The 10,293-nt window shown below is 48.0% G+C and overlaps 1 protein-coding gene across 1 annotated transcript; it reads left to right on the forward strand.

Annotated features, from left to right (window-relative positions):
• The first annotated feature begins 765 nt into the window (after window positions 1-765).
• On the forward strand, window positions 766-10,284 carry ACTL6B (actin like 6B). Its single transcript, XM_001366913.4, has 14 exons — window positions 766-1,098; window positions 1,716-1,792; window positions 2,090-2,255; window positions 2,904-3,004; window positions 3,526-3,623; window positions 5,187-5,281; window positions 5,396-5,502; window positions 7,093-7,182; window positions 7,499-7,560; window positions 7,961-8,075; window positions 8,344-8,424; window positions 8,543-8,638; window positions 8,898-8,984; window positions 9,931-10,284. The coding sequence occupies exons 1-14, from the start codon at window positions 1,074-1,076 to the stop codon at window positions 10,009-10,011; spliced, it is 1,281 nt and encodes a 426-aa protein (XP_001366950.1). The 5' UTR covers window positions 766-1,073; the 3' UTR covers window positions 10,012-10,284.
• The last annotated feature ends 9 nt before the right edge of the window (window positions 10,285-10,293 follow it).

Below are 10,293 nucleotides of genomic sequence, written 5' to 3' on the forward strand. Positions count from 1 at the left end.
AACTCCTTCTCATTCCCCAAGTACTCTAACATCTGCACCAAATTCACTATGCTTTGAAGAGTAAAGAGTGAGGAGCTAAATCAAGGTTACAATTCAATCACTTGAGCTATCCACTTGATTTCCCCTTTTTAAAGTATTTCTTGAACCTAACAAGGAGACATCTCCATAGAATCAAAAAGGCAAAGCCAACAGACTTCTTGATCCAAAAGATCAGATCTGAATTCAGTTGCAGGAATTCTTAGCCAGAGGGTCTCTGAATTTGCCTGTGTATGTGTATATGTGTGTGTATACTCACATATATTTACATGTGAATATATAAAAGTGAAATATAATTGACTTCCTTTGTCATCCTATGTGCTTTATGTATTTAAAAACATTATTATGAGAAGAGACTGTAGACAGTCTGTAGATTGCCAGCAGGGTGGATGACACACGAAAAAAAGGTTAAGAATTCCCAAATTAAAGGTTAGCTATAAGGAGGGAGAGGATTCTTCCATCCATTCTTCAATTCTGTTTCTCTCTCTCCCTCCCTTTCTTCCTTCTCAGTCCCTTGGCTTTCTCTCACTTGCCCTTTGGCACAAGAGTCTTCAAGATTCTCTGAGCCTATGTTAGCACCACACTGGTTCCTAAGAGTCCTGATTCAGTCCAATTTAAATCAGTAAGAGTCTTCTAAGAGACTAGATTAGAACAAAGACTATATATACATGCCACTCGTTCCCCGGGGCCCTGATCTCAGGATGGAAGGTTTTTCCTATCTTCCCCCTCTCCCTTTTTTATAGCTGTCCCCGACTCACCCTCCCATCCCCTCCCCCTCCCAGACAGAAATTCCTGGGACACTTGGCCCTTTAAGACAGAGGCGCCGGCCTGGGTTATTGTCTGCGCTCCCCACCAATCGGAAGGGTGAGTGGGGGTGGGGGATCCGGTATTCTGATTGGCCAGTCCTTAAGCACCCTCTCCCCACCTCCTGGGTCCCTGGAGCTGTCCGGCTACCTCGGTGCTGATCCTGCCGCTGCTGCCTGGGTCCACGGCCTGGAACCACTGTGGGAACTGGAGCCGGAGTGGAAGCAGCCACCATGAGCGGAGGTGTCTACGGGGGAGGTGAGCAAGCCCGAAGACCTGGGTCTTTAAGCCAGGTCTTCTGTTCCTGCAGCCCCATCCCCCAACTCCTGCTAGCCCCTAGCTGGCTCATACCTGCAGGGCAAGTCCCCAATGGCCAGCCTTCAGCCAACATTCCTCCCCTCCTTTTGGGCCCTCTGTACTCCTGCTGCTCCCTTATCACCCTTATCAGCTGCTTATCGCCTACCTCTGGTACCCTTAAGGTCTCAGGCAGTCCCACACCCCAACCCAGAACCTTAGGTCTTGGGGTTGCTAAGAGCCACCCTCTGCCCCCCCATATGCCATGCACCCCCCATGCCCAACATCCCACAAATCTCCCTACTAATACTTCCATGTCTATGTCCCTACAGTTTTCTCAAATCCCACAGATGATCCTTTGCCCAAAATGCCTATCTGAGTTATGGTTTGTGAAAAAGACTCCCTCCTCCCCTCTGACCCTATGTTCCCCTAGCCTCCCTTAGAGGTGGAGTTTAGGGAAGGGGGGAGAATCCCCCTGCCCTAACTCCATTTTTCACTGGGCCTACTGAGGTGGGATTTGGTGAGAAAAAGCTCTGCTCTGACCTGTAATCTCCCCTCCACCCTCCTCACCACACACACAGATGAAGTTGGAGCGCTCGTTTTTGACATAGGTTCCTTCTCAGTCCGAGCAGGGTATGCTGGGGAGGACTGCCCCAAGGTGAGCCTTCCAGCTCCCCACCCCTGTCCCAATCTGCCTAAAGTCCACATCAGTTCCTCCCCAGAACCCCATCCCCTTCCTCCCTATGTAAACACCCTGATGGAGTAATGGGAAGGCTTCCAATAGTTTGGGAGAGTCCTAGTATGGTGTTAGTAGAATGGTGATGTGAACCCAGGGAGGGGAATGGGTTTGGCAAGAACAAAGGCATGTGGCAATTGGGAAGGGGGTGTTCAGGGTTATAGGGTAAGTGGAGAAAAGAAAAAGTGACCATAATCTGCTCTCCCTTCCTCCCCCCAGGCTGATTTCCCCACTACAGTAGGGTTGCTGACCTTGGAGGAGGGGGGTGGGCTAGAGCTGGATGGAGAGAAGGAGAAGAAGGGGAAAACATTCCACATCGACACCAATGCCCTGCATGTGCCACGGGATGGGGCTGAGGTCATGTCACCCCTCAAGAATGGCATGAGTAAGGGAGACCCCAAACTCCAGTCCTGGGGACACTACTGTTGCAGCCTTTGACCCTGTCCCCTTCACCTTGACCACAGTATGGCCCTGACCAATCCCTACCCCAGACACACAGCCAGGAACTCCCCTCACCAGGTCCCAGGGCTACCCAGATTCCTTATTTCCTCCCTCTCCACCCCCACCCCTCCCCAGCTTCAATCATGCTCACTACCCAGGTCCCTAGAATAGGGAAAGGGGTCTGGCTTTTCTACTCAGGCCTACCCCCACCCCATTTTTCTCTTCCCTCCTCTCCCCTCCTCTCCTGCCTACACCTCTTTCTTTTTCTCACACATTCTGACACACACTACTGTCTCTTTTTCTTTCTTCATTTCTTTTACTCTTTCCCCCTAAAACATCTGTCCCTCTTTCTGTTTCCCTCTTGTTCTCTCCCTCTTTCTCTCTCTTTGTATTTCTCTCTATGGCTTTCTTTTTTTCTCTGTCTCTTTCCTCTTTCTCTGGATCTCTCTCTCCCTGACTTTCCTCTATCTTCACTATCACCCTGTTTCCCTTCCCTTTTTCTCTCCCTTCCCCTATATCTGTTTATGTCTTCCTCTCTCGATACTCCTCCTCTCCCATGCCTCTGTCTCCTCCTCCCCCTCCCGGTGCCCAGTTGAGGACTGGGAGTGTTTCCGGGCCATTCTGGATCACACTTACAGCAAACATGTCAAATCGGAGCCAAATCTGCACCCTGTGCTCATGTCTGAGGCCCCGGTACGTACTCCCAGTTCTGGGTTCCCTTACCTCTGGAGTCTTTCTCATTCCCTCTAAAAGCTTCCCTCTATCCTCCATCCCAACCAGTCTACCCAAAATCCTTCATCTATCATCCTTATTTCTACATTTGACCCCAACCCTGGTATCCCAATTAGCCACCCAATCTCTCTCCCCCTCAATATCTCCATCAAAACTAAAACCTATCTCCCCCATTCCTCCAGTTATCATTTCTCCACCTATTCTCTCCACAAGTGTTCTTCATTTTCATATTTCCTTACACCCCTCTCCCATCTCTCTGAATGGGGATAGGACTCATTCACTGGGGGTCGGGAGGAGGTATGACAGTAAAGATCATTTTGCATTATGTTAGTTGGCCTGGTCCCTGGCCTCTGCCTCCCACTCTACGTGTGAATGTTTATGGACATGTACATCTGGACATATGTGTATGTGCATGTTAGTGTATAACTGTGTGTGTTAGTATTACTTATCTCCAACCTAACTCTCTCCCCTGCCTCCCATAGTGGAACACTCGAGCCAAAAGGGAAAAACTCACAGAGCTAATGTTCGAACAGTACAACATTCCTGCCTTCTTCCTGTGCAAGACAGCAGTGCTCACCGCGTATCCCCTGGGCTGGCCAAGAAAAGGGGAGTCATGGGGGCACATTGGGAGCACCAAGTGAGGAAGGTAGTTGGTTGCTGAAGCAAGCTGAGTCTGGGCCTGATTCCCCGGAGTGAGTGCCCTCAAAGATTAAGGAACTAAACCTCATCCCACAAGGCCCGAGTATTGGCCTTCTCTACTAAGCTCCTCTTGACTTTCCTCAAAGGAGCAGACAGTTTAAAGGCCCAAGAACATACCACCCAGCAACTGAGATGCTCAAGGAAAGCAGAATGGCAGGACAAAAAGGAAGAATAGTTTCTTTTTCACACTAACTCATCCCAACCCCCACCATAGAATAGGGTGTGGAAGGAGGAAATGATATTCAAAGAAGGGGTTGGGGGAGAGTGGAAAGGGGAGGGACAGCAAGGCAAAGTAATTGACCTGGCCAAAGGAATGGCAGATGAGTAAAGAAATCGGGAAGAAGAATCTGTTGATGAATAGCAAATAATACCTAGAGAAGTCTGTAGCCAACCAGATTCTGACTCAATCGTAATTAGCTGCATGTAGTCTAGAGGCCTACAGGAAGCTAGATATCTCAGTGGATAGAGTCAGGAAGGTATTAGTTAAAATCTGGCCTCAGATAACTTTCAGGCTGTGTGACCCTGGGCAAGTCACTTAATGTTTGTTTGCCTAAATCCATTGGAGAAGGAAATAGCAAACTACTCACTATCCTTGTCAGGAAGACCCCATCAACAATACTGGCCTTCTGTAGTCCATGGGGTCACGAAGAGATGAACACAAATGATTAGACATACATGAACAACTGAATAGCAACAACAAGAAGTATAGGGATTAGTTCAAGTTCTAAGAGACTCATCATTAAGTTGATTGCAGAATGATGAAGTTTATGGTCACAGGATCTTTCAAAAGCCACCTACTAAGGAAGAAGTTATGTGGATGAAAATTATAGACCTTAGAAAATATTGAAATAACTATGCAGAGCAACAGCAAGGCAGCTTAGTGGATTGAGAGCCAGGCCCAAAGATGGGAAGTACTGGGTTCGTATTTGGCCTCAGACATTTCCTAGCTGTGTGACTCTGGGCAAGTCACTTAATCCCCATTGCCAAGCCCTTACTGCTCTTCAGCCTTAGAACCAATATTCTGCATTTATTTTAAGACAGGTAAGAGTTATATATATATATATATATATATATATATATATATATATATATACAGAGATGTAGCTAAAAATCTAGTTAATGAGGGAATAATACATGTAAAAAGTAAACTAGTAATGAATGGTTTATGTGTGATCAGCACTCAATGAATGGTACTGACAATACCTGCTCTAAGGCCCCAGAAGAGGGATACCTCAGGAGGCTAGGGGGATTCAAGGAAGGCTTTCTGGAGGAAGGGAAATTTGAACCTGAAATAAACATCTTAGACCAAGAACGGAAGGGTCAGGGAATAAGCCTAGGGCTGATAAGGGTTGTAAATTGAGCAATGGTAGAGGTCAGAGGGGTGCTTCTTCCAGCACCATCTTCACTTTGTTGTTGTTTCTTTGACTTATTCCAACTGGGCCAGCTTTGCAAATGGGCGCTCAACTGGCCTGGTGCTGGACAGTGGGGCCACCCACACCACAGCCATCCCTGTGCATGATGGCTATGTCCTGCAGCAAGGTAGGATTTCTGGTGGAAAGGGATCAGGGGCTGAGTTGTGGTTGATGGAGTTGTAGGAAATTCCATAGTCAAATCCCTGTGGTTTGATATCCCAATTCCTACCTTGCTTATCAGGCATCGTGAAGTCACCCCTGGCAGGGGACTTCATCTCTATGCAGTGCCGAGAGCTGTTTCAGGAAATGGCCATCGACATCATTCCACCTTACATGATTGCAGCAAAGGTAAGACCCCATGCAGGAGCAAAGGAACCACCAAGACCTCAAACTAGAGAATCATAGAACCATTATGTCATGAAAATCATGAAATTATAGGCTCTGTCCATCAGTCAAAACAACATTTGTTAAGTGCCTACTACTTGACTATTGGCAAACACAGAGAGATACAAAGACAAAATACTTCCTGACCTGAAGGAATAATATGTTCTATAGGAGAAATTATAAAACAATGGCACATCTGAACTATAGAGATCACCTTGGTTCAATCCCTTCACTAAAGATGGGGGCAATGAAGGCCCTGAGAGACTTGTCTTTGCAATGGGCCCACAATCAATGGCAGATATAGGACTAGAACTCAGTTTTCTTGATTCCCAAGATTTTTCCTCCCCAACCTGTATCCTATTCCTTCACTGTCTTGGTTTCCAGATAAATTTTTTTTTTAATTCAGTCTTAGAATTGATACAAGTATCTTGGGTAGAGTTTTGGCTCTAGAGTCAGGAAGACTCGTTTTCCTCACTTCAAATCTGGCCTTAGACACTTACTAGCTTTGTGACCCTGGACAAATCACTCAACCCAGTTTGCCTCAGTTTCCTCATCTGCAAAATGAGTTGGAGAGGGAAATGGCAAACCACTCCAGTATCTTTGCCAAGAAGACCCCAAGTGGGGTCACAAAAACTGAAACAACTGAACAACAATATAAAAAAGTGAGTAGTTGGCCTCAGAAACATCTTTATTCTAATAGACTCTTAAAGACCCAAAGTCCTGAAGCTCTAATGATGGAATTTTAGATACAGGACATTATCAGACTTTTAAAAAAATCACAATCCAACCCCTCTCGGGTTACCTGGGGAAAAGGAGCCTCAAAAGAGAGAAACAACTTTTCCAGGGAGTTAGTTGATGGACAAGCTGGAACCAGAATCTTGATCTGATTTCTAGTCTATTGTTAAAGAGATCCAATTGTTCCTGTTCTCTCCCCTTGCCCCCTCCAGTGAATTTCTTCTATTTTATTTTTATTTTTCCAGTTGGGAATATCAGGCTGAATGCTATACCCCCTTGCATACTGGACAATAGCGGCACTGTCACACCTTTCTTGACTACCCTGAGGAGGGTGGGGTGAACTCCATCTTTCTGTTCATGCACAAAAAAAAGTAGTTTGCTTTTTTAAAGATTTTTTGGGGGGGATAATCATGAGAGGGAGTGGGAGTCAGGGGCTGACCTTCAGAACCCCTTTTCCCTTAAGAGCTCCTAAGGCAGTTGTAGACTTTATCTCAGTGTGACATTGACAGTGGAAAGAGTATAGGAGTTGGAATCAGACCCCCTCCCCACACCTCCATCACTTGCTAGTTATGTAACCATGGGCACTTCATGAGTTTACTCTGAGCTCCACTTTCCTTTTCCGAAGAATGGTGATAACAAAACCTCCAGTGCCCATCTCATAGCACTTTCCCAAAACTTACAGACTGAATTACAATATAGACCCAGAACTAGCTTATCCTAGTGGGGGGTAGAGGGGAGAGGTAAAAAAAGGCCAAGATACAGAAAAAGCAGAGTGAAGTGAGGCGGGGGATCAGTCTGTTCCTCTCCATCCTACCACAGGAGCCGGTCCGGGAAGGAGCTCCTCCAAACTGGAAAAAGAAGGAGAAGCTACCCCAGGTGTCCAAGTCTTGGCACAATTACATGTGCAATGTGAGGCACCTGAGACTCTTGATTTCCTTGCCCCAAGCCCAACAATTTCTACGGTCCACTAATTCCTACCCACTGGGCGGCAGTTTCCCTGCTCTGTTCCCACCCTGACCCAGACTTCCATTTGTAGCTCTGTCACTGATCTTGCCCCCAGAGCTCCCTTCCGCGCTCTCTTCCAGGTTTCCTTTTCCTCCCTGGTCCCACCTTGCCCTGCTCCCCAAGTCCCCATAGCACTTCCCAGTCCTGGGGAAGGGAAAGGGAAAGTTGGGGTGAGACATCAGGGATTCCTATCTTCCTCAACCCCTCCCTGGAAGGATAGGAGGTGATCCAGGATTTCCAAGCTTCTGTGCTGCAGGTCTCTGACTCTCCCTATGATGAGCAGTAAGTGACACTCTCCAGGGGCAAGGGCTGGGACTATTGGCTGGGATTCTGTGGCTGGGGCCCCTAGAGGTGAATGAGAACACCTATTTCTCAAGAGGAAAACATGATGTGGGAAAGCCAGCGATGTGTGCACCCCTACTTCCACCCCTCCCCACACAGCCATACATATAGATATTTAAGACTGAGGCAAGGTAAGGGCTGGCACCAAGGGGAGGGCAAGGAAAGGGTTTGAGGCTAGGATCGAGAGGAAGGCAGGAACTCACAGTTTTAGGACCACCCCTATGTTTTCATCTTTCACTAACAGTCCCAGATTGCCTTCCACCCCCACTAATTTCCCCCAGGTAGACCTCTTCCTGGCCAGCTACTATACTAACCTGACTTTTCCCTATGCCCTGGGCAGGGTGGCTGCACAGATGCCCACGGTGCACTATGAGATGCCTAATGGGTACAACACAGATTATGGGGCTGAGAGGCTCCGCATCCCTGAGGGGCTGTTTGATCCCTCCAATGTCAAGGTGGGGCCAGAGTCCTGGGGGTTGGGGGGTACTGGGAAACCACATGTCTGGATCCCTGAAATGAGCAGGTCCTGGGATGTCCTGAGGGAATGGAACTTGGACCAATACTATGGGGCCAGAGGGGAGTTTGGCCTGGTTGGGGAGGTGGGGAGTTTGGACCCTGGGGTCTTGAGGGGATTGGAGACTGGGTGGTAGGTTACTCAGGGTGATTGAGATGCTTCATTGGGTAGACAGGGCTATAACCCCAAGTGTCTTGTCTTCCCCCCAGGGTCTGTCAGGTAATACCATGCTGGGAGTTGGCCATGTAGTGACTACCAGCATTGGGATGTGTGACATAGACATTCGACCAGTGAGTGAAGCTGCCCCTGGGCCTCTGTGAATGGGTGTTGGAGGTGGAAGAGAAAGAGTTGGGCTGAGGCAGGAGTTATGTCTTCAGTACCAGCTCATCCTCATCTCATACCACATAGGGTCTCTACGGCAGTGTCATTGTCACTGGAGGGAACACACTCTTGCAAGGCTTTACTGACCGACTCAACAGAGAACTCTCCCAGAAAACACCCCCGGTAGGGACCCCTTTAGGTCTCAGGTATCCTGGCTCTCTACTCCCTTACCTGCAACCCCTTTCTCTTCCTCCAAGCCAAACTTCCTTCCTAGATCTGAGGCATCTCCACTCCTTGGAGGAGGGATTATCCATATGGAGATCCCCACCCCTTCCTGACTTTCCATGCATCTGCTTCAGGCCCTCTACTATACCGGGCCCTGAGTCCCTTTCCCTGGACCTTCATGTCCTGTCTACTCCAGCCCAGACCTCTCTTCCCACAGAGCATGCGACTGAAACTCATTGCCAGCAACAGCACCATGGAGCGGAAGTTTAGCCCCTGGATTGGGGGCTCCATCTTGGCCTCCCTGGTAAGGGGAGAAAAAAGGTGGATGGGATAGAGTGGAGGGATGGGATGGGGTTGGGTTCAGAAAGGAGAAAATGGCTAAGAGACCAGGGCGCAAGGAAGGATCTTGGGAGAAGGATCAAGGAATGGGAGAGCACAATACCTCCAACATTGCCTCACACAGAACAGACACCTAAACCCAATCTAGCAAACACTTAGGAGATGTCTACTCTGTGCAGAGTAGTATAGTAGATAAAGTTTAGACAGAAACAAAATGCCCTTAGACTTGGCCTTCAGGAAGTTATTAGTAACCGTGGAGAGAGCTGCTGCAGTGAAGGGGTTGACTAGAAGCTGTCATGCCAAAGGTGGAGGAACTCAATAAGATGGTGCCATGAAGTTGGCCTTGAAGACAGCTACTTCCTAGAAGTTTGCAAGTGAAGGGAAGATTAAGGTGGAACACAGTAGATCTAGAGGCTAATACTATTCAGAAAAACTATATCCACACGGATACCTAGATAGATAGTTGGGTTTTATTGGGTTAGGATTTTTTAGGATAGGGAGAACTAAACATTTTTGAAGACCAAGAGGAAGGAGACTGTGGTGTGAGATTGACTGAAGATTCAGAAAAAAGGGAAGAGGGAAGAATTAAGGACTGAGTGAGAAGCCAGAGCACAGATGAGGAGTAGGAGGAGGGGATAGTTCTTTCTTTGAATGTGTGTGGGGAGAGGGATGGAGGAGGAGGGCCAAGGTCTAGGCTCTAGGAGTGAGGGAGGAAGCTAAAATAGAAAGAAAAAACTGGCCAGGGCAAGAGGGAATGAGCTGTAGAACCTGGAGTAAAGAGAAGGGATCAGGATGCATTCTGGAAGGGCTTTCTAAGGTTGTGGGGGAGGCAGGGATGAGAGAGAAAGGACTCCCAAGTGGGAAGAAGTCTCCCTTTCCTTACAAGTTCTGAGCCGTCCCTCCTTCCCCAGGGCACCTTCCAGCAGATGTGGATCTCCAAACAGGAGTATGAGGAGGGAGGGAAGCAGTGTGTGGAACGCAAGTGCCCCTGAGATGCTGGGCCCAGAGTGAGGCGGGGAAAAGAGGGAATCTGAGGAGAAACAATCCCAGCCTGCTTTTCCCAACTCTCCTTCCGGCCTCCCCGATGCTGCCAGGAGAATTCACCCTACCCCTCATTCTCTTTTTCTCTCTTTCTCACAAATGCGCCTACCCTCGCACTCCCACCCCCCTTATACATGGAGAATCCTTACTAGACCCACCCTACTGTTTCTGTTGTGATGTTTTGGTTTGGCAAATAATAAAAATGTTTTTAAAAAAAAGAAAAATAATCTAGC

The sequence above is a fragment of the Monodelphis domestica genome, chromosome 2 (assembly GCF_027887165.1).
Source record: "Monodelphis domestica isolate mMonDom1 chromosome 2, mMonDom1.pri, whole genome shotgun sequence".
Taxonomy (NCBI): Eukaryota; Metazoa; Chordata; class Mammalia; order Didelphimorphia; family Didelphidae; genus Monodelphis; species Monodelphis domestica.

Bases quoted from the DNA above. Each gene is read 5' to 3' on its own strand.
- ACTL6B (XM_001366913.4), top strand. From the start codon at position 1,074: ATGAGCGGAGGTGTCTACGGGGGAG. The intron at 8,076-8,343 runs GTGGGGCCAGAG...TCTTCCCCCCAG, and splicing joins TTGATCCCTCCAATGTCAAG to GGTCTGTCAGGTAATACCAT. The intron at 8,639-8,897 runs GTAGGGACCCCT...CTCTTCCCACAG, and splicing joins TCTCCCAGAAAACACCCCCG to AGCATGCGACTGAAACTCAT.